The 25,456-nt window shown below is 55.1% G+C and overlaps 2 protein-coding genes across 5 annotated transcripts in view; one reads left to right on the forward strand and one right to left on the reverse strand.

Moving 5' to 3' along the window:
• Nucleotides 1-5,556: 5,556 nt before the first annotated feature.
• Nucleotides 5,557-21,686, reverse strand: TEDC2 (tubulin epsilon and delta complex 2). Its single transcript, XM_042864461.1, has 11 exons — nucleotides 21,580-21,686; nucleotides 12,673-12,813; nucleotides 12,469-12,564; nucleotides 12,325-12,380; nucleotides 11,534-12,185; nucleotides 10,212-10,265; nucleotides 9,396-9,480; nucleotides 8,964-9,072; nucleotides 8,636-8,737; nucleotides 8,144-8,352; nucleotides 5,557-5,778 (listed from the first exon to the last, which is right to left on the reverse strand). Exons 1-11 carry the CDS (start codon nucleotides 21,684-21,686, stop codon nucleotides 5,632-5,634), a joined length of 1,758 nt encoding a protein of 585 aa, XP_042720395.1. The 3' UTR covers nucleotides 5,557-5,631.
• Nucleotides 12,840-25,456, forward strand: part of LOC122176056 (ankyrin repeat and fibronectin type-III domain-containing protein 1-like) — a 133,549-nt gene continuing 120,932 nt past the window's right edge. For 2 of the 4 annotated variants that reach the window (XM_042864282.1, XM_042864285.1), the window contains exons 1-2: nucleotides 12,840-14,717; nucleotides 24,867-24,927. The gene's annotated coding sequence lies outside the window, so the exon portion shown is untranslated. Of the gene's footprint in view, nucleotides 14,718-21,815; nucleotides 21,850-21,976; nucleotides 22,035-24,866; nucleotides 24,928-25,456 lie in introns of those variants that run through there. The other 2 variants (XM_042864284.1, XM_042864283.1) reach the window with 2 other exon arrangements.

Below are 25,456 nucleotides of genomic sequence, written 5' to 3' on the forward strand. Positions count from 1 at the left end.
GAGCTCCTGGAACCCCCAGAGGGACCTGAAACCCCCACGCTGGTGCTGGGTGGGCAGTGGGAGCCCCGTGCCATCCTCCTCCACGCTATCCTAGTGAAACCCCTGCTGCCTTGGCTCCCACCCTCAGCCCAGCCCCGTGTTACCGCAGGTGTCACCGCAGCCATCACCACGATCCCTTCTGCCATCAGCCGAGCTCACGCTCCAGCACCACCGCCTGCTGCCGGCCTCTCCCACCGCCCCGCACCGCCCCAGGCTCTCCCACACCCTGCAGCCTTCTTCCAAAACTCCGCTCGTCCCGAGCTGCCGGGGTCCTCGCGTGTCATTGCCACAAAAGGAACAGAGGGCCGCCCGTGCCACCTGCAGAAGTCTCCAGATGGTGCGAGCTGCTCCATCCCCATCCCGGAGCAGCTCCTCGGGGCCCGGAGCAGCCCGCTGAGCTGCGTCACTGCGTTCTGCAGAGCTGCGCGTGGGCAAAGCGCCGCCGTGCCACTCTGGGGGTCCTTCGGTGTCGGCTGCAAGAAGGGTCCTGGCGAGGGCCGCCCGCAGCCCATGGCGGAACAGGGACGGCCACGTGCGGGACGGCGGCAGGCTGACCCCGGGCACGGCGCGCACCTCCTCGGGGCCGCGAGCCCCGTGCCGTGGGACGCGCGTTCCATGACCGGGATGTCCGGGCGGAGCCTCTCCTCTCCTCTCCTCTCCTCCGGCCCCGTCACTGGGCTCCCTGCTCCACGGAGCCCGGCTCCTGGCGCTGCCTCCTCTGCTGTCGCTCCCTCTTGGCCCTCCAGCACACGTAGGCGGCCACCAGCAGTCCCACCCCGAAGATCAGCGTGGCCACCGAGACCACCTTGGCGATGTCCATCTGCGGGCCGTTGATGGTGAAGGTGATGCACGTCGCCGCCACGCCGATGACAACCGAGACGATGCCGAAGGGGAAGATGCAGCGGTACCAGGACTTCTCCGTCCCGCCCGTGGCCAGAGCCAGCTTGTTGAGCGTGGCCGTGGAGTCGGTGGCCGCGGCCAGCGGCAGCCCCGCTTTCCCCCCCTGCAGGCAAGTGAGCGAGTTGGACTTGCAGCCCATCATGTTGACGAGAGCGGTCGCTGGCAGAGCGCTCGGAGCCGCCGTGCCCGCGGCAGGCCGGGCCCTACATGGCAGCGCGGCGGCTCACGGTGCAGCACAGCCGGCTGCGCTCGGGGCCGCCGCTCTGGCTGCCGGCTTTGGCTCCCGGCTCTTTTGCTGCCGGAGGGAGCGGGGATTGGCGGCGGCGGTGCTGAGCTCACGGCGGTGGGAGGACCGCGCGGGCGCTGCCGTTAACCGTTTCGGGCGCTCGCGGCTGCTCGCAGCCCGGCACCGCGCCTCCCCATCGGCACTGCCCTGCAACCCCCAGGCCCGTGCGCACCGCTCCCCGCAGCGATCTGCCCGCCCTCAGCGCTCCGGGCGCTGCTGTCATCCCTTTCCAAGCTGCCCTGTCTCTCACGTCAGCCCGGCTTTCCCTCTGCCGGCCGTGTCCCAAGGCACAGGGCTGGGGATGCAGGGGGATGGGAGAGAGCTGGAGGCTGGGGGTGCCCCAACACGCCATACTGGTGGAACCCCAATCCATCCTGGTGATGAGACCGAGCATGTCTGCATGGTGGGACCGCAGCACACCTGGAGATGGGGCCCTAACGCAGCTGGGTGGGGAGCGGCCGGGGGATGTGACCGAAGGGACAGGAGAAGGATTTGGGGGGTGATTGGGGTGGGGTAAGAAGCATTAGGGCACAGGCAGAGATGGCAGCACACATGGGAAGGGGCCAGCATGCTGTCAAGGCTTCAAGACCAGCACTGTCCCTGCCCTTGGTGCTCCCCAGAACAGCATCCTGCTCCTCGCTGTAGGACCCAAGAATTGAACAAAGGCAAATGGTTGTTTTAAAACTGGGAGAAGTTCCACCTCCTCTCATTTCTTTTGCATATATCTATTTTTTTTAATTGGTTTTCCTGAAGGAGAAAGAGAATTAGCTGCTGCAGCAAAAGTAAGAAGCCTGGAGCCATTCCCAGGTCAGAGCTTCCCCCAGCATGTGGGGCCCAGCTGCCTCTGCACCAGGAGGCTGGGGGGAAGTCAGAAGTTGAAAATTCATACTGCAAAAGGAATGGACAGAGAGATCTGCACGGCTGTGCAGATAGCCCTGTGATGGGGGCAGGAAGCAGGGAATCCATCAGATCCCTTCCATCCAGCCGTGCTGTGACCCTGCTCAGGGTGGGGAGGTGAAGGGCAGGAGGTGCATCGGGGCTCCATCGCTGCGCAGTGCCAAACCCCATGCCACCCTGTTGCATCGAGGCAGCAGTTTAGGGGCAGCCTGCTCTGCTCTCCCTGCAGAGTGGGGGCACAGCCACCTCCCTGCTGTGAACCACGTTTGGGTATGGGCTCTTTTTGTTCACAATGAACTCCCCCAGCATCCCACTCTGGTGCAGCCTCCTGGGGAGGACGGGCTCCTCTGCTTGCATCAGCAGCTCCTTCTGCCACGAACTAAGGGTGTAATTTTTGTTACAGAAATAGAGACTTGTGCATGCCCCCTCCTGCTTCCTACAGAAGGAGGAAAAGCGCAGCTGGGACCGGTGAGTCACGCTGCAGGAGCCCAATGGAAGGCGACCAGCGTGCACCCATTCCTAGGATAGAAACAGAAGAGAGAAGGGATGAGGAACCCGGGCTCCAAGCAAGAGTGATGAGCCCCATTAAAGGAAGCCCGGAGTAAGCAGAGTGGCTGAGCCCTGCTGGATCAGCACATGGGGGAGATGAACTTCTGCTTTTCACAGCAGATCCCAGAGAGCCAAAATAACGTGGAGTTCACAAGGAAATACCAAAAGAACACAGGGCCAGGATGCAGGCACCCACACAGCTCCGCTCTGCGCAGCCCACTGCCTTCACACACGCTGGCAGTGACCCCGACCCCAACGCCTACATTTGGGAGCTAAAACAGCCGTGTACAAGAAAGGCTTTGTAGGTGTAGGAATTATGCCTTATTTTTCCTAAAACTGGAAGGCGGCGGGTCTGAAAACAAGCACAGAGCACCACCTCAGGGCAGAGGTAACCACGGCTCACCTGTTCGGCTGTGCTCAACCCACATCTCATTTCCTGGATGTGCAGCGCAGTGCCTCGAGGTGCGATTTGCAGGAACGGCGCTGCCCACAGCCCCACAATGGGGACGTGGATACAGACCAAAGCCACGCAGCAGTGCAGCACGGCACACACAGGGGCTGCACAAACACAGGAGCTTATGGGAACCACGGCATCCCTACGAGTTTTTGGTTTCCTGCAGGAAATCAGCACCGCATTTGTCTGCCAGGGAATGGTTAAAAGAAAGCAAGAAAGAGTGCAGTTGCCAAAAAAAGAGGCAACAAAGAGTGAAGAACTATTTAGAACCATTGCCACAGAGGGCCCCAATCACAGCTGCATCATCAGCAGTTGTGCTGTCTGCACGTGCCTCAGGATGGCAGAAGGCACAGCGCTGCGGAGTGGGAAACTGCACCGGCAGAGACAGCACGAAGCTTTGGGGAGCCTGGAGTATCTTCAGGTCTGTGATCGAGCAGCTACCATCCCAGTGTGCTCATGGCGTGTGCTGTTCCTGTGCTGGGTGCTCCTGGGGCTCCCTGTCCCACAAAGGCATGAGAGCTGCAGATCCCCATCACCTTGCATAGACACAATGCCCGACAGACTCACCTTAGGCAGCAATCGATTTTTCTCAGTTACAGGGTGCAAAAAGAAAGTCTTCAGCGATGAAAAACGAGAGGACAGATCTTCCTTGGCACTTTTGATGTCACAGAAATAGAATTTCATTGACACAGTGCAGAATAGAAACTCCAATGCCTGTAGGGTGGATTGCTTTGGAGTCAGATGGAGTCATTGCTTAGGGGTTCTGCTTTGTGGGGTGCTGCTTTGTGGGGTTCCACGGAGGCACAGGAGGACTGGTAAGTTCCCAGTGAAACACAGCACTGGCTGCACTGACTCACAGCAAACAGCCAATTCAGGTGTTGCCATTCATCACCTTCAGGAGACACTGAGTATTTCCTGTATTTTTTCTAACACCATCCTCTGGCATCACAAATACAATCTCTAATCTCATCTCTTCTCCCCTCCTCAGTCTGAAGCACCAGCATCATTTCCTCCTGTAACAACAGTGCATTTCTAACACAACGATCCCTCCCCCCTCTGGCTGACATCTGTATACAGAAAACCCTGCCAGGCGTGTAGATAAAATACATCCAGACTCCAAGAACCAATGTTCCTGGGCGGCTGCTGTTACACATGGCAGAGCTGCCACTGCTGAACACTCCTCAGGGACCAAAACACAAAGAACCGAATGCAGTGCAATGAAGAAATTAAAATGATGGTAAAAAGCTGACGTTCACCCAGCATTGGGGTGGGTTTGGGCAGATTCTGAAGGTCAGAAAGGGCCAAACATTTGGAAGTCGGACCACCTTAAGTCCAGCCCTGAAAAAAAAACCACAGAAGGAAATAATAATGACCAGCGTCAGCATCTCCAAGAGCTGAACTCCTCCAGACAGGAGTTTGGTCCAGCTGCAAGGTATGATGCAAGCCCAGCTTTAACAAGAAGTAGAAATGCTGCATCAGTATTCAGTGGTCCTTTGCTGAACGGACTTCAAAATGCTTGCAAGCCAGAAGCACGCCATGTGACTCCAAAGCAGCTCACAGCAGTGCCAGGGGTTTAAGTGAAGACTGAAGGTGCAGGAAGAACTGAAGCAGGCGTTCCTGTGGAGGCAAGGTCAGGATTGCTACAGAACTTGTATTTCCCATAGCTGGGCAGGGCATTGCGTTAAGTCACTCTGAAAGACTGCTTCTACAGCCGCTGCCAGCACAGGTTCAGCAGCAAAGCAAAGGGCTGAGTGCCATCTACCGGGCTGCTCCATCACTCCCTCCTGCTGCGGCTGCACCTCCTGAGCACACACAGCCCTGCCCTTCTCTGGCTCAGGCACTGTCCCTGATAAGATGATCCAGCAGAAGCCTGGATGAATGTCAGCTGCAAGCTAGAGCTGTAAGTCATTACAAAAGAGCACGGCAGGTCACAAAGCTGCCTGTGGAGCTGAGCAGCAAGGTGACCCACACACCAAAGGGGCTGCTCCAGCTGTAGCGGTGCGGGCAGCAGCATGGTTCAGAGCAATATCTGCAAGCAGAGCAGTTCCCAAAGAGGCATTGCTGCATGCAGCCTGGGTGGCTGTGGATGAAGACATCAGAAACACTAACAATAAATAATCAGTATTACTGTAACACTGGTTATGTGCCAATTGATGAACAAAGTTATATGGCAATAGCGGCTCGTTTTCCCTGGATTTTCTCACCCCTGAAAGCTGTGTCCCAACACACTGTGAGCAGTGTAACACATGTTAGGGACAGCTACGTTATCTGTATACAAGGCCATGGCTGAAGTGGGCAAGAATCTGGAGCAGACAGACCTTGGAAGAACACCCATGAAGGGGCTTCACACACCTCCATAATCAGCAAGTCACGACCGACAAGGAACAAACCAAAGCCCAGAAAACCAGTTTCTTTTAGACAGACAAACAGGTAAAGTATCAGAAAGGATTTATTGCTTAAAACCATGGCTGTTTATGTGAATGGCCATAGAGAGGCTCTCACCAGCTCAGTCTGCCACCTCATCTTGCACCAGCACAGGGAAGCGCCCGCCTCCCTCGCAGAGCTGTGTGTACATCGCCCGGTACAGCTGAGCTGCAGTGGCCCCCGGGCAGGGCCTGGTGTCCAGGACAGGCAGCAGTTCTGTCATGGTGAGCTGCAGGAGTAAAGGAGACACGTTAACGGAGTGAAGACAGGGTGCTCCTCTGGGAATCCTAGAACTGAAGTGGCTGCATAACAAATGAGGTCTAACAAGAGCCCTGTGAGTAACAACATGCTAACTGGCACAGGAAAGCCCTCCTTGGTCAGCCTTCAGGATGGCAGGGTTGCTCATCCCTTGCTCGTGAAGCACGGCAGCAGCCATGCAGTGCTCTGAGCAGTGAGATGATGGGCAGTGCTCCTGTGCTGCGCTGTGCTGCAGGGGAGGACCAGCACTGCGCTGAGCTGCATCCCTGTGAGAAGCTGAGGGCACACACAGGTGAATCATAGAATCACAGAATGCCCTGGGTTGAAAAGGAGCACAATGCTCATCCAGCTCTAACCCCTGCTGTGTGCAGGTCACCAACCAGCAGCCCAGGCTGCCCAGAGCCACATCCAGCCTGGCCTTGAATGCCTGCAGGGATGGGGCATCCACAGCCTCCTTGGGCAACCTGTGCCAGTGCCTCACCACCCTCTGGGGGAAAAACTTCCTCCTCATATCCAACCTCAACCTCCCCTGTCTCAGTTTAAAACCATTCCCCCTTGTCCTATCACTACCCACCCTCATAAGCAACCATTAAAGCTGATGCTGGATGTGGAACAGGTGAAGCTGATGTTGATTTGGCAGCTCTGCAACCACGCCACTCAGGGCTTACTGACCCACTGCTAAGCACAGCTCTTCTCTTTGACTGCCTGACACCCCGCTCACAAAGCCCAGCTCCCAGTGAGCTCAGCCCACTCTGCAGCAACCTGCTGCCCTGCAGCAGCACAATGGCATCAAGCTCTGCGATGTGACTGACAACTGAAGCACAAATGAAGTCTGTCTCACTGTCAAGGGACAAAAGCAAACCTTCGGTGTGTTGGTCTAGAATGAATGCTCAGAAATTTGGCCAGGGATTTTTTCGGCTGCTACCTGCTAATGAACTCCAAGCAGTCTGCTCATTAGAGCTGCATGTGGCCTACTGTGTGCACTGCTTCTCACAACAGGAGTAGATGATAAGCTCCATGTGATCATCACAGCCCTCCAAGCATGTTCCAGTGGAGGACAGAAAGGAAGACCCAAACATCACAGCACTCTGGGAAGCTGCAGAGGGGTCCTCTCCACAGTTCTCTATAAATCTCTGCAGGAAACAGGAACAGCACATTTGCTCATCTCTGAAAAGAGTGAAGACCTGTAGACAAAATGCCACCTGAGGGAAAAACTGGCACAGCTGGGGGAATGTAGCACTCTTAAGAGAAAGCCCACTCTCTATTCCATCCTCTGATCTGTTCCTGATGAAGAAGAATAAAGGGAAACAGACCTTCACCAAAGAGAAGCTAAGAGTTAACAGCACTTGCTATGATTCCTGCTGTTCCTCTTCCTGCAAAGGACAGACTTCGCCCAGGGATAAATAGATCCTTTCCCTGGTTATTTATCCCGCACCAAGTCCATTCACCTCACCTGTCCCAAGAATTTCATGCACCATGCATACTCTGAAGAGAGCTGCTTCAGATACCCAGAGCTCAGCTGGCACACAGCACCTATTTAAATAGTCGTGCAGAGGACATGGGATCCACCAGTGAAGCAAGGGGCTTCAGTCACTGTGATGCTTTGGGCAGATAAAAGCAAAGACCTCACAACCCGTAATTCAAGGATACAGCACTGAAATCCCATCTGGAAACAAGCAACAGTCCATCTTCAACCAGGGAGAAAAGCGTGGCATCTTACAAATAACTTCCCTGGGTTATAAAAATTGCATTTCCAAAGCCTGAAATCATTGAGGTAGGTTGAAGGGTAGGTCAAAGGAACAGGGCAGACATGGCCTCACAGACCTCTGCTCTTTGCTGTCAAGAAGAACTAATGGTCCCATACAACAAGCACTGCTCAGGCTGGTGGAGAGGCTGAGCTCCTTTCATGTTCTGACAGGCCATAGAAGGAAGGGAAAGTCAAGATTAGCTGCACAGGGGGGTGACACTAAAAGGGAAACAGCAGACAGCACAGAAGTTTGCCAGCTGAAGACGGTCACACGAGAGGATGACAAAGTGGGGGCCCTGACGGGATGGTAAACAGTGGCCAAAGCTGATCTCCAAGCACTACCAACTTCAGCCTGCACTGCCACACTCCAGGACACTGGCAAGAAAATGTTATCAGAAGAGGGTCAGACACTTCAAGCTGTTGAAAGGGTAGATCTGTTCTTCCACAAAGTCCGTGTGGCACCGACAGGACATGGATGTGAGGCATAAAGAAATGCTACTGGGAAAGCTTGCTGTGCCACTTCTCCCTGTTGCTCCACAGCTGCCTTTTTCTCACCCTACCACGGCAGCACTAACCCTTAAAGACTCACCTTTTGTAAGGCAATCTCCTGGTGCAGCATAGACACTTGCAGCTTCAAGGCAAACAGATCCTTCAGTTCCTGGAGCCTGGAGTAGCACAGGAGAGGCACAGCCAGCGTGCCTGCGCTGCCACACACCCGAGCCCCAGCAGCACGGGCTGCACAGCAGCCTCCTTGGTCTCCAGTGCAGTCTGGGTGCAGCCTCCTTTGGGACTCCACAGCTGTCAGGATGAAGAATTGGCAGTGACAAGTTAAATCCACATTCACAGAGCTCGGGACCTACTTCAGTCATTACTTTAAAGGAACACGATGATGTTATTCCATTTGGGGCACACTCCTCACACATGGCACAATTAGGACAACTTGACATATGGCACACAGTGTCCCCTCCCCATTCTCTCCACAGCTCCATCACCAGTTGTGAATTGCAGCATCCTACCCACACAGGGCAAACTACTGTTGAGGCACACCTGATGAAAAGCACCAGCTCCAGCTCCAGCTCACCTGCTCGTAGAAGCTGCAGCTGATGCAAGAACTGGGAGACGGCGCTTTGCAGACCTTCCAAGGTCAGAAGGCTTTCATACTCTCTTTGAAGAGTGGGTTGGTCTAGAGGAGAAGCAGAGGAAAACCAGCAGGCATGAGCACGCTGAAACCCACCGGAGACGTCAGTTTCAGGAGTGGCCATAGGTTAACAAGCCCTCATGTGGGGCAGAGAGGGCTCCCACCCATCTTGTGCGGCACATGCCAAGAGCACCAGACACGTGGAACTGGAACCCACTGAAACCATTCTTACTCCACCCTCTGCCCTCCTCCCCACTCTTTTCTTTCTTACCTGCAGACTCAGCTTCCACATACAGGCTCAGACGGGAGGGGACATCCTGGAGGGCTTTTAATTCCTCCTCTATCTCCGCAGGGCTGAGTGTTGACATTGGTGAACGAAACTCAAACAAAAGCAGCTTAAGGAACATTTGACAGCAACAGCCCAGCGCACGCACCTCAGCCCAGAGCAGCTGGAACCAGGGGCAGCAGTACAGAGCCCATGAACCAGCACTGCAGGCAGAAGGTGAGGGCAGTGCAGATGTTTACCTCCCAACCTTCTCTGCCCAGATCACAACTTACACGAATACACAAAAGCTGCTCCACGAGGAAGAAAAAACGCTTCCTTGAGAGCAGGCTTGAATCCCTGCTATGGAGGCACGCCTCCTCCCCATGGACACACACCACAGACTGATAGAGCTGGGAGGGATGAGCAGAGGAAGGATACAGTGCTCTGGGTCCTCTCCGTGAAACGCGTCCTCGCAGCCGCTGCATCGGCACTCGTGTGGCAGAGACGGCACTTCTCCCATGCCCTGAAAAGCCCAGGGGGTCAGGAGGGGCTCAGGTGTGTTGCACTGCTCACACCACAGGCGTGCATCAGTGCTTCCAATACAGGCACCTCCTCGCCTTTTTCTTTCCCTGCACGTTTGCTCCTCCACTAAATGTGTGCAAACCCAAGTTTCCATGGGAGGGCACGCACAGGACAGGCTCTCAGCACCGCTGTGATTTCTCTTCCTGGGTGATCTTTAGCACAAAGGTTAGTTTCAACTTGTTACCCAGTATAAAAGCAATAACGAAGAGCTTTAAGTTGTATAAGAGCTATTGGGATGCTGAAGGGCTCCATTTAGCAGGGAAAATTAAGGGAACCGATTATTTCCAACTTGCCAAAGGGCAGCTGACAGATTGCTGCCTGATAAATGACTGCTCCCCGCAAAAGGAGCAACTCCTGAGGTTAATGCAAGGAGCCCTGAATGCAATTCATGCAATTCATGGCTTAAGCTTAGGATCTGACAAATCCCATCATCAGGAGGCAGTGAGAGATGTGCCTGCAGACTGGGGGATGGACGAGAGCACCGGGCTCACCTAAAAAGCAGCTGCCCAGTGGTTAACAGCTCTGTTCAGGGCAGCTTATCAGCAGATCTGGCCTCATGCAAGCACAGCAGCAGTGCTACCAGGACAGAGAGCTGTCTAGGCCACCAACAACTTGGTGAAATAACAGCATGGGGTACTCACTGCCAGCCCTCCGTGCAACCCTGGTGCTTACCGGGAGTTCCTGGTGTGGGCTTTCCTGTAGGGCAGGGGCAGCTCCAGCTGGCATCTGCAAAACAGGTTGGCTGCCATTGGAGGTCAGCAGAGCCCTGTCTTCTAATAGAGTAATCTACTTTTTGTCTTAATTAGTTTAGCTGTAACGGAAGACATCAGAAGCCCCAGAAGTTAAACCCGGGCGTTCGTTCCTCTCTACACCCATCACTGAGCAGAGCTGGGGGAGCTCTGACATCGTGCTGCCAAAAGCCCCAACGCAGGGGGGTAAAGCCACAGCTCTGAGTTTCTGTGCTGCACAGCTGTGCACAGCCCTTCCCAGAGCTCCACGAGGTCAGCTCGCCTAGTGAGGATGGGAAAGGCACACTGCAGCTCCCACTGCATGCACAGCGACGAGTCAGGATTCGTTCTGCTGTGGGGGTGAGGTGAATACGTGCAAAGTTCCTTTCCCATTCCTTTGTGTGCAAAACCCTCTGCCAACTGAGCTGGCAGTTAGAGCGGAGCCTTGTGCAAACTGCAGCCAGTGCTGCAGCCAGGGTGAAAGGAAATAAACGCCCAAATCCATGTTCCTGTTCCCACAGCAACAGTCACTCTGTGTCCTGCACCCACCCACCCCAGCACTTGCTGCAGTCCTTTCCCCTGCACAGACGCAGGGAGCCGAGCTGGGGCTGCTGAGAGCAACGTCTCAGTATTACCCAAGCGCAGGACCAGATCTTAATGTCACTGTTTCTCTCAAGCACAGAGCACACAGAAATGAATGCAGAAGTTATGTGAAAAGACAGACTGGTCTACCACAGTTCTAAGTGTTGTCTTCCTGCCCTCCCACAGGACGTGGCACTAACACCCACTTTGTAAGCCTTCCTGCACCCTACACTCAGGATAATCCTGATTCTACAGTTACGCAGACAGCATCTTAGAAGTTAAAGGGCATAGTATGAGATCCAGAAAGCAGCACTGGGTATATGCTTTTGTGAGAGAGAGAGAGAGATGATTCATGAATTATTTGTCATTATCTCTGTTTAAATAAATGAAAATAAAGAAAATCAATAAGCTGGCGTGAAAAGCGGGCTCTGAGGAAAGCTCTACAGAGACAGCTTCCCAAAGCAGTCACGGCAGGCCTGAGAAGTAGCAGAAACCATAATGAAAGGACTTCTGAAGTCCCAGCCATCTCAGAGCAGCTCTCAGCATGCAGACGCTCACTCAGTAGCCACAAAAGTCTCCAAAGGCCCCTTCCTCCAGCAAAGAAGGTGAGGTTTGGCAGAAATCAGGTCATACAGAGCAGCATTGCAGCTGTGTTTGGCCATGCTGAGCACAGCCAGCACTCACCCCTGCTCCTGCAGCACGGCTGCCTGTGGCGATGTGCTCCCTGCACCAGCTGTGCGCTCCTCTGCTCCGCCGGGCAGCCCGAGGGCAGCACAGCACCTCTTCCCATCACTGAGCTGCTGCCCACACACAGACGCTGAGCTCCCTTCCCCAGCAGGGCCGCCGTGCTGTTGGTTGGGGGCAGAGCTGGGGAAGCCAGCTGTCCTCTGGGGTGCGGCGGACACACGTACCGCTGGCCCACACCTGGCTCCTTGTTTGGGAGCCACAACTTTGGAAGCGCTCTTCCCAGCCCCTGCAGGAGCCCTGCTGACATGTCCTGCCGGGGCTTTCCTTTGGGTTCTTCTCACATCTGGGTCAGTTCTGTACGGGGCTCGCAGCCGGTACGAAGGAGGTTTCTTGGCAGTGGCGGGCTGCTGGCTTCCAGCTCTCACCTCGCGGCTGGGGCAGGCAGCCGCAGGGCCGTCTCCGATGGCCGCAGGCTCCTTCAGCTCTCCCGTATCTCCACCATCAGACTCCCCGCCAGCAGTTTTTGCTCCCGCAGCTCCCCGCGACGCTGCGGGCGTTCCGGAGACGCTTCTTCTGACTCTCAGCGCTTTCTCCAGGGCGGCGTTCAGCAGCTCCAGCTCCTCCAGCTCCCGGGATGAAGGCGCGCTCTCTGCGAGGAGGAGATGGCCCGGCAGACCCCAAACCCGGATCCCCCGTTATTCCTCCACGAGCCAACTCGCTCCCCCACCTATCCCGGCACGAACCCCCCGCCGGGCCGCGTGACACCGGCTCGGGACAGGAGCGCTCACCGCGTCCACCGCCGGCTCCCGCCTCCGCTTTCGGCCGCTCATTTCCTCGCCGCTCCCTGCGGGGCACACGCACAGCGGCCCGGCGTTACCACGGCCCGACGTTACCGCACCCAACCTCGGCACCGCGGCGCCGCCCGCTCTCACCGCCGCAGCAGATCCCGGCCTCGCTCCGCACTCCGCTCCAACTCCCTCCGCCGTTCCGCGCCTCCGCGCAGCGCCGCCTGCAGCGCCGCCTCCAACCTGCGGGGTCCGAGCAGGGAACGTCAGCCCGCCCCGCTCCGCTCCGCTCCTCAACGCCCCTCTCCGCTGCTCCCAGCCCCGCACCCCACCCCGCTCCGCTCCGCTCACCGCCCGCCGCATCCCACGGGCAGCATCCTGCCGAGCGCCCGCGCTCCTTCCGGCGCTGCCCGGCACAGCGGCGGCCGCTGGAGGCTCTGGGGGCGGTACCGACTGCGGCCCGCCCCGCTGCGCTGCCCGCCGGGATAGCGGCTGCGGGAGGGGAAAGAAACGCGCCTTACGGCGGGGGGACGTCTGCTGTTATGGACCGTTGGACGTACGGATAGAAGCCAGCACCGCACCGGGCGGAATTAGCGGCAGAGTGGCGTCGCGGCATTGCACTTCATAGGATCGTAGAGTCATAGAACGGCCTGAGTTGAAAAGGACCGCAGTGATCATCTAGTTTCAACCCCCTGCTTTTGTGCAAGGGTCGCCAACCCTGCTGCCCGGAGCCGCATCCAGCCTGAATTGGCTGATAGAGCAATCTTAGGGACAAAAGGGGCGATTTGAAAAGATAAAGGCTGTTGGAGGAGGTAAGAGAACTCCCCATCCAAAGGACCGACCGACGCTGCACAAGAGGGGCACCAGGTGGCATTAAAAACTGCCAAATAAGGCTGTATCTGCTGGGCAGTCATTGGGGGTGGAAAGGAAATGACTTTGAGAGTGTCGTGAATATGTAAAACATATGAAAATATGACCTGTTCTCAAACAATTAACCGAGGAAAAGTTTTGGAGGGTTAACCCAATGCTACCCCAGCGCTGCCTGTCAGAATACCTGCCAAGCAATAAAAAGCTTCTGCTGTGAGGTCTCTCCACGTCCATTTCTTCAGTTCAAGATGCAGGGTGTTACTGTGTCGGCTTCTGCTCTGGAAGGCTGAGTTTGTCTGGTTTTGCCATCGCTTTACTCACGGGGGGCTGCATCTGGAGCTTTGTCTTCAATGTGGAGTTCACCTGTGGCCGCTCCATGCAGTGCTCCATTCTGGCTCAGTGCTGACACCACAGCTTGGCATCGGTAATGATGCGATCCAGGAAAACTGTCAGCATCAGCCTTTATCGGTTCAGTAGCACTGACAGACTGAATCTTTCTGCTCCTGTATAAGCATTAGTGGGACCCACCTGGCACAGACTGCAGTCTCCCAGCACTGCCACCATCGTTTCCGATGCATGTTCTGCTCAGTCCTGCTCACGATGCCCTCATTCTCACAGATGAGGCACTCCTCATTTTGTGGTGTGACAGCTGTGCACGGCCATCTGGAACATGCCTTGTCCTCACCACTGCTGAAACGCACCACAAACTGCACCAGATGGGCTGCCCTTTCTCCTGATGAGGTTTGACACCAGCCTTGGCTGCGGGGTGGAGTTGGACCACCACGGAGGGTCCCTTCTCCTTCAGCACAGCGCCGTGCTGCAAGCTGTGGGAGAACTCCCAGGTTCTCGTTAGGCATCTGCAGGCTGTTCGAATGTAAGCAATTACAGCCATCCATAAGGAGGATCAGACTGCTGTGCTGTAGGGAGACCTGATCTGATCTCAGCAGCTTCTGCATCTCATTTCCACACCTGGAAGCACTGCAGCCAGGCGGCCCCTGTGGCACCAAAGTGTCCAAATGAACCCAGCGCGCAGCCACAGCGCTGCATGGGCAGCTGGATGCTGTGTGCCTCCCAGGGCCGAGGAAGCCCTCGAGGTTGGTCTGTGCCTGCTGGGAAGAAGGACCAGGAGGACTGGGGAGCCTTTGTGTGCCAGCAGTGCCACAGACCGTCCCGTCCCTTGCCTGCAGTCGTTCAGGGCTGGGTGGCACCGCAGCCCACAGCGCTGGGAGCTGGGAGGGCGGCAGCGCGGTGCTGGCTGAGCCGTGGAGCCATACTGTGCTGCAAGAGCTGGGCGAGGTGGTAATTAGCAGGTGGAGAGCAGGAGCTTTCTGACAGATGAAAGCTCTCTGCTGGCACATGTAGCTCCAAACCTGCCCGTGGCAGAGCCCTGCTGCCCTCAGAGCGTGTGCCCCTGTGCTGCTCCGTGCCTTTTGCAGAGCCCTGCGGCCGGGCAGCTGCTGCACAAACACACTGTGAGACCTTCCCTGCTGGGTGCTGCCTTTCCAGTGTCTCATCTGACACAATCCAAGGTATCTGTCTCTGACATTTTTTTGCTGATAGTATCTCATGGTAAAGGGGGCAATGAGCAAAAGGTGACGTTCTGTTCATATAGCAGCATGTCGTGGCCCTGTGCTGACCTGACCCTGACTGGCACAGCTGGCACACAGCACATGAATGCCTGGACTGAGCGATGGGGTTTTTGACTAACAGAGCATAAGTTGGCATTCTGCTTCATGTTATTGCTTGCTGGGGTAGTGCTGGGTCCTGTGACATAGCACGCACGCTAAATGGCATTGAAACAGGTGCTAAGTACCACTTCAAGATTTATTTCCAAAAGGCAAGTGGGTATAAGGATAAAATAAAATACCTGTGTGATGGAGAAGTGGCAGTTGCTCATAGGCACAGCTCTGCCAGCTGTCATGAAGGCTGCTCCGAAAGTAATGCCTCCTATTCCATTCCATTGGCCCCCAGTGTCAGAGGTGGTGGGATGGCAGTAGGGGCTGAAAGTTCCCACCAACACTCTGTCACATTTTGTTGCTATGTGACAGACAGCAGCAATGGGGCACTCTGACAGAGCGACGTCTGACATGAAGCAAAGGTGTAGGATTGAATTCTTTCATGCAGAAAACGTGGCACTTATTGGCATTCATCAGTGCTTCTGAATGCTGATGGAGGCCGAGCAGTGGCTGTCAGCACAGCAAGGCTGTTGGTGGTGCATCTCAGTGGTGACAGTGATGTGAAAGACATCAATGTTCCACAAGGCCATGCAGATCTGTATTCTTGGTTCATGGCTGGTGAAAATGCACAGCTAATGGCAGTGACTGTGTTGGAAAATAGTGTTTGGTAGCTGAGGATTGCCTCTGTCAAATGGTGTCACTGTGCTCTGTTTATCAGCTGTAGTTTCCATTAAAATAAATAGGAGGCGTTACTTTTGGAGCAAGCAACGTATTTTCAGGACCTGCAATGATGATGTATTTTGTATAGGTGAAATGTGGAGCTACAGTGTCAGCATTCATTGCTTATGGTTGACAGGTGCCCGGTGACGTCCTGTGATCTGTCTTCCCTCATTACTGACAGCCTGGCTGTCAGACGCCCAGCAGCTCATCAATAGAGCTGTCCCAAGCCTTGGGTCTCCTGCTGAGTGCCTAAAGCTCTTTGAAAACCCAACCCAGAGCCCATCATGGTCAGATTCCTTAGGGCAGAATTCAAGCAGGCACCACGCTTGGATGAACGGGGGGAAGGGGGAGAAAGTAGGAGACAGAAGCAGAGCAGAGTCCCTCAAAGCAAACTGACCAGTGCTGGGAAGCCTTAATCCTGATAGACAGAATGATGGTGCAATTCGTCACCATTAAACCTACCCAGTCTTTATTGTGTGACACCAGCTGTGCTCCTCCTGTGTGCTGCCCATAGAGATCACAGCTGTCTGTTGAGCTGACACAGGAAAATCCTCCCTGTGTGTAGGAGGGTAATGTCCTGGATAAACCCATCAGCCAGTGGGGAGATGCCTGAAGGACTGAGGTAACCCAGAGGCACTCTTCTCTGGGTCCCAAACCATTCTTAGGTTTGCTTAGGGAAGGAGAAATCCTCAAAGCAATTCCAGCATGAGCCTGTGGATGTTGCTGTGTGGCTGCAGAAATGCATAGCCATCCAGAGATCCTATTCAGCCCTCGTCATCTCTTTGGAGCAAATACTCCAGACATTGATTCCCAGAGCCTGCACTTTGCTGCAGCCAAAATCCCTGCGGAATTCTCCCGGCTATCAGCAAGATGCGGTGGGAAGGGGATGCAAAATGTCCTGGGAAGGCACTGTCTGCAGCTGGAGGGGGAGGCCGGCTGCAGGCAGCAGGCTCACGGCTCTCTCTCTGCTGTGCATTCCTATGCAGTTTGGCTCTGGCTCTCAGAAGAGCTGCTTGGCCCTGTGGGTGGAAGGAAGCGAGGCACGGCCTTGTGTTGTGCTGCTGACAGGTTTTGTGGTGCGCTGCAGCATCGTTCCTCTGTCTGGTAGGCACACTTAGTGCTAGCAGTCCCATCAAACCAGGCAGGTAACGGCTGTACCTGTGGGAAGCAGAGGATCGATCCCCTGCCTGGGGAGCAGACGTGGTAAGGACAATCACATTAGCATGTATTCAAAATCCTGGAGCCGAGCTGAGCTCCTGGCTCACACCGAGCAGTCACAGCATCCCTCACAGCTGTTGGAATGTAGAGGCTTCTGGTCCCGTTGTGCACTGAGGGACCTGCACACTAAGGGGTCTGTGGGGCCGTTTTACCCTTAAGGCTTCTTGCTTGCTGGTTTACAGCCTGGGAGAGCACAGCCAAATGGAAAACTAAGGGCTGCTTCCTTTTGGTCCTCCTGCATGGGGGAATATGGGGCTGTGGGGCAGGGAGCACCAGCCCGTGGGCCTGAGCTTCTGACACTGAGATGGTAGTGAGCTGCATGGGTCTGAGCCCCATGGGGGATGGAGGGCAGCAAGGGCCACGGGAAATCTTCTCTTGTTTCTCTCAGACCCGCTGGTAAAGCGTAAAACAAATTTATGTTCTCATCTACTGCTGTAGCACTGGTGGGTAAAGGCTAAAACCTTGCTGGCTCTCTGATTATTAGAAGAAGTTCAAACATGGGGTCTGTGTACCTTGGGGGTGAGGCTTGCAGGCAAACACATTTGTTCCCAAATGTTTTCCTTCCAGTTAGAGGAACACCAAGCCTTTCACTTTGGTGAGGTCTGTCTTTTCTCACCTGCAGGTATTTCTGCTAGGATGTGAGTGATGTTCTGCTGTTGTGCTGTGCAGTGCGATGGGGGAATCACAGCTGGGCTCAGCCTGCATGCCCCACAGCCCTAAACAGGGGAACAGTGAGAAGGAAGAACCCCCAGGCACCCATACAGCACAACTAACAGAGGCCAATCCAGCAGTTTGTGCTGTTCTAGTAGCAAATCCAAGACAACGAAGCGAGGGTGTTATAAAATGCTTTTCCTAACTGCTCTTTTATTGTTCTCCCTCTTTAGCTAATCTGGACTTAGAGGAGAAGGGAAATGTTGGCTCTGAGCGCTGCCCCTATCTGTTCTGCACTGTATTGACTGACAGTAGAAGGGGCTGCAGTAATATATTTAGGTTTTAATGAAGCATTCAACATTGTTTCACAATGCAAAGCTGATGAAGACAGGCTATACGTGAAAGCTAATGACAGAGAAGGTCATCTCAGGTGGGGGGAAGGCATCTTCAGTTTCTCCAAACACTACAGTCAGATTCAGATGTGATTAATCAGATCAGATTAACATCATCTTTGCTGCCAGTCTCAGACAGGAGTGATCAGCTGCAGGCCATCAGCTGCATAGGTGAGAGCGTTTGATGAGCTGCATCCTGCTCCCCTGGGCTGCAATCACGCTCAAACCGAGCTCTCATTGATTTGCTTTATTCAGTCTCATCTTCCTCATCTGGCATTCAGAAACTACCACCAGTGGAGACTGGAAATCTTCTTTTCATTACTCCCAAACTTGGTTTAGTACACAGGACAGAGCTTTTCAGCTAGGAAGATGTCCGAGTTCAACTGCCCATGTTTCATCCCTGGTGCATTCAGCCCAGACTTTCCCATCAGTTGATTTTGAGCTGCTCCAGACATGCAGGCACACACACATCATGCTAGGAGAGATCTCTGCTCGTTTCTCACACTCGGGTTCTCATTCCATCTGCCAGAATGCATCCTTGCATTCACTGACAGCTCCTCACCCTGTTGGCGAGGCTAGGGTTATCAGGCAGCTCCAGCTCTCACATTCCCCCTCAAAAGCTCCATCTGCTCTTTCTGAATGGCAAAAGAATGTACATTATTTCCTGAAGAATCTCTGGAAGAAAATACCATTGGTGAGGCCTTGGGTCGTCCTGGGAGGGCCAACGCTTCCATCTCATGCCATCCTCCCATTCTCCACCATTTTCAACCACTGTCACACTCCTTTCACATCCATCCCCGCATGCCCTGAGACACAAAGGCTCCAATCACCAGTGGAAGCAGTTCTTAGTTCTTAACAGGAGGTCATATCAGCCTGCAGGTGAAGTTGCTTCAATTTCCCTTTGTACTTGGAAGCAAGCACTGATTAAGAGCCACCAGAGGTGCTGCCTCCCAGTCGATGGCTATAGCTTTTGCCAGTAAGCTATTGAAAGTTGGGCCAGCCACCCTTTTGGTCAGCCTTCTGATTTCCTCAGGTAATTTGATTGTGCCCAACTCTCTGTGAGACCACAGCAACTTTGAATTGCCGTAGTTTTGATCACATCTAACGAGATGCGCCGCTCCAGCAGGTGCTGCCAGCTCAGCATGGCACCTGGCTCACAACACACAAACAGGGGCTCCTGGAGCACAGGAGGCCCTGCATTCAGGTGCAGAAGGCTCAGGGAAAGGCCTTCTGCCTGTTGGGCAGGTGGGGTGCCAGCACTGCATTCCCTTTGCTTGGCCTTTGGTGAAAGGCTCTCCTGAGTTTGTGATCCTGGGTGGCGTTAAACAGCTCTGCTCCATGTTTGAGACAAGGACCAAAGCTGAGCAGCTGCACAGCGATGGCCCCGCCAGCCCTGAGCCCATATGCCAGGCTTGGCTGGGCTGTAGGGATGGGAGAGCTACTGTTGGGCTCTGTGCTGGGTTTAAGCCGTGTTTGTGCTGCAGTCCCTGAGACAGCTTAACACACATAAGCTGTCAGACCTTGCGTTTTTCATCAAACCTGAAACTGGTTATTTTAGAAATTACTGTTAATTGCTCTCCCTGACCAAGAAGCACAGCTCTTAGATCAGCTCTTCATGAAGCGGGTGCCATCCATCACTGCATCTTATGTCTGCTCATTAGGAGCTGCCTTTGTTACTGACCCTGCATATCAGCTGTGCCTGAAGGCCTGGAGCTGGAGCCTCAGCAGCGAGAGGAGGTATGAGACGAGGGTTTTGTAGCTGAGTGCAAAACCCTACGCTGCCAGTTTGTGCAAAGGATGCTTTGTAATGAAGGTGCGGTCTGGTGAGCAGAAGGTACAGCCCAGAAGTGAAGTGAGTGCATCAAATGGGCTGAGCCTCTATCAGCATCTCACCTGCAGACCCCGATGGGGGCTGATGTTAGCTGTGGTCTGAAGACCCCCTGGATGGTCTGCCCTGGTGGTGATGTCCCCTCAGAGCCCGTGTCCGTGCAAGGGAAGCTGCTCCCCATCCCCAGCTCAGCTGTACAGGCAGGGCAGGGCTTGGCTTCACACATGTCAGAATTTCCACCAGCGTTGTTATCCTCGCTCCCACATTAGGCAATGATTTATGGCACAGAGAGTGTGTAGACTCTAAGAAAGCAATGTGCTCTGCAGGACTGGTGGCCGCAACGCTGCTTTTCTGTTGCAGGGCAATTGCTCTTTATGAGGACCAGGAAACGAGAGACTTTGAGCATTAATACAGATCATTAATTACAGCCTACTGTTTCACAGCTGATTTGGAGCTGCCCAAACAGAGGTCGAGTCATTTTGTCCTGCTGTGCACAGAAGTGATGTAAAGCAGTAGGAGCGGAACGGGGGGCGCGGGTTCAGATGCCAGGAACGGCGCGCTGATGGTCCGTCCCTGCTCGGCTCTGCCAGGGGTGTGGAGCTGAACTGTGGATAAAAGCACAGGCAGTGACCCCAGCTGTGCAGCTGTCCTCATGGGAAGCACGGTGTGAGGAGCAGGTGCCCTGTGGGCTGCAGGCAGTGCAGTGCCAGCCTTGGCACGCTGTGACTGTAGCTCTGCAGGCACCGCAGGGTCGGGATGCACGCTCTGTGCTGTGTTTGCAGGCTCAGCCCTCCGCTGGCTTGCATACTTTGTGTCAAGGGTAGAAAATGCTTTCCTTCCTTATTCAGTGCGCGCCTCAGGCGTTTTGGCCTGGGAGCTCAGCTCGTCCCACAGCTTCTCTGCCAGATGTGGGCCTGTCGGGAGTTTTTTCTGTTTAATCATACAAAGAAAAATGTTATTTGTGTTTCCCAGCAAACGTTTTCACTGCGCTATATCTCCTTAGTCCTAGAATGTATCGTTTTTCCCCTTGCTGAATGATATGGCTTGCTCTTTTCCAGCCTCTTTTTCCAGCTCTTTTCCAAGTGAATGCTAACAAAGCTCCTGGGGCTGCACGTGAGCATGCTTACCTCTGCCTGCCTGTGCAGATCACCAGGCAGAGCCTGTGGCAGGGGCATTGCTGCTGAAATGCAGCTGCAGGGCTGGCAATACGGGCTGTTCACTCAAATCATCACTGTTGGAACATTCTCAGGATTTTTTTAACTCAGAGGAAGCGTTCTGCAGCCACACAGTGCGGCAGGTGGATGTGCACAAACCAGCTGCAGGGCCACGGTGCTCCCCATCCCCTGCCTGCACGTAACACTATTGCATGCAGCACATTCTGGACTGCCTTGAGCACAGAGGTGTGGTGCACGTATCCTCCCACAGCTGTCACCCCTTTCACTTTAAAATACATTTAAACAATAATTTGGAACCATTCAAACATATCCAAAGCATTTTGCAAGGCCCAGTGCCCTGCTGCCTGCTGGGGACCCTACACAAGGTTTGGGGGCAGGCTGCAGGTGAGGGTGGCAGCTTGGATGCGCTATCAACTGCAGCTTCAGCAGCAGTGAAGTAGATAGGGAGGGCAAGGGAAGGGGCCGGCACGGGCTGGGGAGGGGAAAACGTGGGGAAAAGCAACAGCCCTCAGCCAGGATGCTCTGCAGCTTCTCCTAGAGTGGCAAGTTTTGCTATCCCACCGGGACCTTGGGGCCGGCACGTTGCTGCAATGCACGCAAGACCTCAAAATTGCAAAACAACTGCGCGTCCTACACGGAGCCCACAGCGTACATCGGCACAGCGGTTCTGCAAATCTTAAAAAGAAAACGTCTGCCTGGGGACTTTGTTTCGTTCTTTGCAGACGTCTCACCGCAGGGGACTTGGGGGTGAGCGCTCAGAGCAGCCTGCAGCCGGGACCGCCTGCAGCTCGGGCCGCACCTGCCCGCTGCCACCGGCACTGCACGGCGGCTGCCGCATTGCGAGCCTCTGCTCGGGGCTGCGCGCTCCGCTTGTCCGCCGGCACCTCCAGCGCTGGGATGGAAGGAGGGCTTCCAAACGGCTTTCATTGAGCCGAGCCGGGGAGGAAGGGGGGGGAGCTGAGAAAAGGAGGGGCAGCGAAGCAGCGCAATCCCGAAGCACGGTAAGCGCGGCCGCTCCGGCCTCATCCCGTGCCGTCCTCCGGCCGAGCATCCCGGGGCGGGGCTACGGGTGGCTCCGGAGCTGCCCCCGCCCCGCTTCCTGCCCTGCGCCCACCGGGGCTCCGGCAGCAGCGGCGGCGTGCGGGGCCGGCCGAGCCGCGGGAGGGCGGAGGGACAGCGGAGCGAAGTGAGCGGGGTGGGCGCTGCGGGTCCTGCTGCTCCCGGCCGGCTGTTGCTGCTCCGCCGCTTCTGCTGCTCCCCCGCTCCCTTACGCCGTCCCGCCGCCCCCGGCTCCGCCGCTTTTGCACCCCGCCATGGCTTTGGTTGCTCAGGCCCTGCGCTCCAGCAGTCCGCGGTTGCAAAACATCTCCTGGCTTTCCATCACGCTTTCCTCTTCACTCCCTCCCCCCTCCGCCTTTTTTTTTTTTTTTTTCCCGGTCGTCCTACACTTGGAGCGGCTAATTGGATGGCGGAGCAGTGAGTGCAGGAGCACGATTACTTCATGCTCTTGCAATGCGGCGTTGCTGCCGTCCCTCGTGGAAGGGCTGAGCCGTGTGCCGCCCGCTCCGAGCCTGCAAGAAAGGTTTCGTTCTTTGTGCGGCTTCGGAGGGGATCTGTGCTTCTGAATGGGGCTCAGCGGATCCTGCGGTGCTTTCGGTTGTGCTCGGGGGCCTCCCTGCCCGGCAGGTTCATTTCACTGCCGGGGCTTTCTGGTTTGGTTTTCAGCAGACTTCCGTAGAAAATGCAAAGTCTGGGGACAGCGTGGGGATGGAGCCCTGGCTCTGCCTCGTCCCAGTGGAGGTTCTGCTCCTGTCTCTTTTGTTCTTGCTTGGATTTAGGGTGCTCTGCTTTGCTTTGCTCTGCTCTGCTCTGCATGCCCGGAGTCAATCGCACCACGGCACCCAGAGCTGTGATGTGGCCCCTGAAGCCTTCCTGCACCTGAAAGGCTGAAGCCCAGGCTTTGGGGCTGCCAGGGAGCTTCATTCTGCCCTGCACGGATAGTGCTGTGCAGTGGGAGCTTCCTATCACAGCCTTTGTTGCAGCTTTCGCTCCATATCAACCCAAACTACTTTTGATGTTGTGTGTGTATGTGCACATATGTGTGTGTGTATGTATATATAGTTTAAGTTGCGTGTCTCATTTAAAATTACATCTGTCCCCTAATAGTTGCACAACTTTGCTTACATCCCTCCTCCTCCCTCTCTGCAAAGTGATGATCCAGATGTATTTTGTTACTAGCAGAACCCATTCAGTTGTTTCCCAGGGTCAGGGCACCTGCAGTTGTCCTTTACAGCACCAGAGTTGTGACCATCTCAGGTGGAACCTCAGCAAGGAAAGTGCTGCATTCTGTGTCTCCTGGGGCTGGCTCCTGGAGCACGGCTTCTTTGGGGAGGATGGGGGGAGCATTGCACAGCACAGAGGGGTCGCGTGCTTCTCACTTGCTGTGATGTCAGCAGGGAGCGAGTTTTGCTTCTGGCATCCGAACTCGCAGGGCAACGCTGTGCGTGTTCCTACGGGATAACGAAATGGGGATAATTAAATTAAGAGTCAGAAAAATGTGGCAGCCGTTATGCCAGTGGGTCTTTTAATTATCAGCCCTTTACCTCCAGCTTGAGAGCAAACACTCTTCTCGTTAGCTCAGAGGATTTAATTTTCTAAGAGGGCAACCCGTTGCCATTTGCACAGTGCTCAGCTGCTGCAATTCTTGTTTCCAGCCCTCTGCTTGGCAGCAGTGCTCTGCTGGGAGCAGAGCTGGGGCTGGCAGTGTGCTCTGTGCAGTGCATGGGGAATCCGGACCCTTCCCCGCCTCCTCAGCCCTCCTCTGGGTGCTCTCTGATAGCTGTATGTCCTGCTATCATAGAATATCACTGAATGCACTGGATTGCAAAGGACCACAATGCTCATCCAGTTCCAACCCCCTGCTGTGTGCAGGTCGCCAACCAGCAGCCCAGGCTGCCCAGAGCCACATCCGGCCTGGCCTCGAATGCCTGCAGGGCTGGGGCATCCACAGCCTCCTTGGGCAACCTGTGCCAGTGCCTCACCACCCTCTGGGGGAAAAACTTCCTCCTAAGACCCAACCTAAACCTCCCCTGTTTCAGTTTAAAATTCCCCTTCTCCTAGTACTATCAACCCATGCAAACAGTCATTTCCCCTGCTGTTTGTATGCTCCCTTCAAGTCCTGGAAGGCACCCAGACCTGTACTTGGTGCTTGAGGTGCTGCACCAGTGTGTGGATGCAGCAGTGCTCTCATGAGAGCCAAAGTGCTGCTTTTGGGGGGATGCCCAGAGATAAGCAGAAGGGCCGTGAGTTTGGGGAAGAGAGATTGGTGCAGTGTTGTTTTTGGATGTGTGGCAGAACTCGTGGTGTGAGATGAGCTTTGGGTCCCACTTCAGAGTATCTGTGTGTGGGGCTGTAGAGCTGAGAAGGGGAACTGGGAGAGCTCTGCAGCACCCGTGGGTGGGTTTGGGGTCTGGGGAGCTTATGGAGAGCTAGCAAAGCACCGAGGCTTCCAGACATGGAGGAGGGTTTTCCCTGTAGAAGAAGCAGTAGCCTGAGGGGACCAATGAAATGCAGAGGGCTGAGGACTGCTTGGTCCTGGGGTGGGGTGAAACTTGTGCACAGCCTGAAATGTTTCCCTGGTCCTGCTGGGTTCCTCTGGCTCCATCCTGCCAGCTGCAGGGTCCTGCTGTGCAGAGAGCAGTGTGCTGGCAGACATGGTGTTGCTCTGTGTGTGTTGCTTGAGCTGCTGCCAAGCTGTCATCTCTTCCTTTAGCTTCCTGGGACTTCAGTGTCTGTGCCATCCCTGTTCTGAGCACCAGATGTTTGTAAGCCCTCTCCCCAAATGAAAGGCAGCAATCTTGCTCTCCTCCCAGGGCCTTGTTTTACCTGCAGCTAAAATGCTTCAGAGCCCCCAGATTAACACCCTGTGAGCCTGCAGGTTGCTGCCGTGCTGGGATCTGATCTGGGGCACGTGTGTGATGGATGTACGCGGTATAAAACCTTGCTCTCTTATTTGCAGACTGCACCCAGTGCCAGCAGCACCGCCCGCTATCCGTGCTGAGAGAGCCTCCCGTGTGCAGGTAAGTGTAGGGCAGCTCTCTGTCCTCATCTCGTTCTTTGCAGTGTGTAAATATGGGTCAGAGTCCATGAATCCCTCTGAGATGTTTGTTCTGCTGCTTCCCCTTGTGAGCTCTCTTTGCTGTGTTTCGGAGTGTCATGAAAATGGGAAGTCCTTTGGCTGTTCTCAGCTGCCTTGGATGCTCTTCTCTCCTATTTCTTGCTGCAAAAAGCATCCCTTCAGCTCAGTACGGTTAAGGAAACTGGACTTAGGTCTTCCTTAAATGCTTTTTTGGGGTTGTAAGCTGAGCCTGTGAGATGGGGAAAACCACTGTTCCCAGTAGCACAGTGGTAAGACCTTTGTCTTTAGCAGCCAGCGAGTGCTGGGAGTGCAAGTGAGCAGTGGGGGCAGGGTGCAGGTGATCTGAGGACAGCTGTGGCTTTATTTTGTGACTGATGGCCATGAGAAGAGGAGAGGGGTCTGAGAGCTCTGGGTTGGTGGCTCGGTGGGATGTTTCATGGGGTTGGGAAACATCACAGGGCTCTGAATGG

The sequence above is a fragment of the Lagopus leucura genome, unplaced genomic scaffold (genome assembly GCF_019238085.1).
Source record: "Lagopus leucura isolate 7727_CA_CO unplaced genomic scaffold, USGS_WTPT01 Super-Scaffold_760, whole genome shotgun sequence".
NCBI lineage: Eukaryota > Metazoa > Chordata > Aves > Galliformes > Phasianidae > Lagopus > Lagopus leucura.

What these genes read in the sequence shown, in the direction of transcription:
- TEDC2 (XM_042864461.1), bottom strand. Translation starts at nt 21,686, where the DNA reads ATGCGGCAGCCGCCGTGCAGTGCCGGTGGCAGCGGGCAGGTGCGGCCC. An exon ending in TCACCCCCAAGTCCCCTGCG is followed by an intron (nt 12,814 to 21,579) that starts GTGAGACGTCTG and finishes CCCCTCCCGCAG; the next exon opens with CCGCTATCCCGGCGGGCAGC. An exon ending in AGGAGATTGCCTTACAAAAG is followed by an intron (nt 5,779 to 8,143) that starts GTGAGTCTTTAA and finishes TTACTCCTGCAG; the next exon opens with CTCACCATGACAGAACTGCT.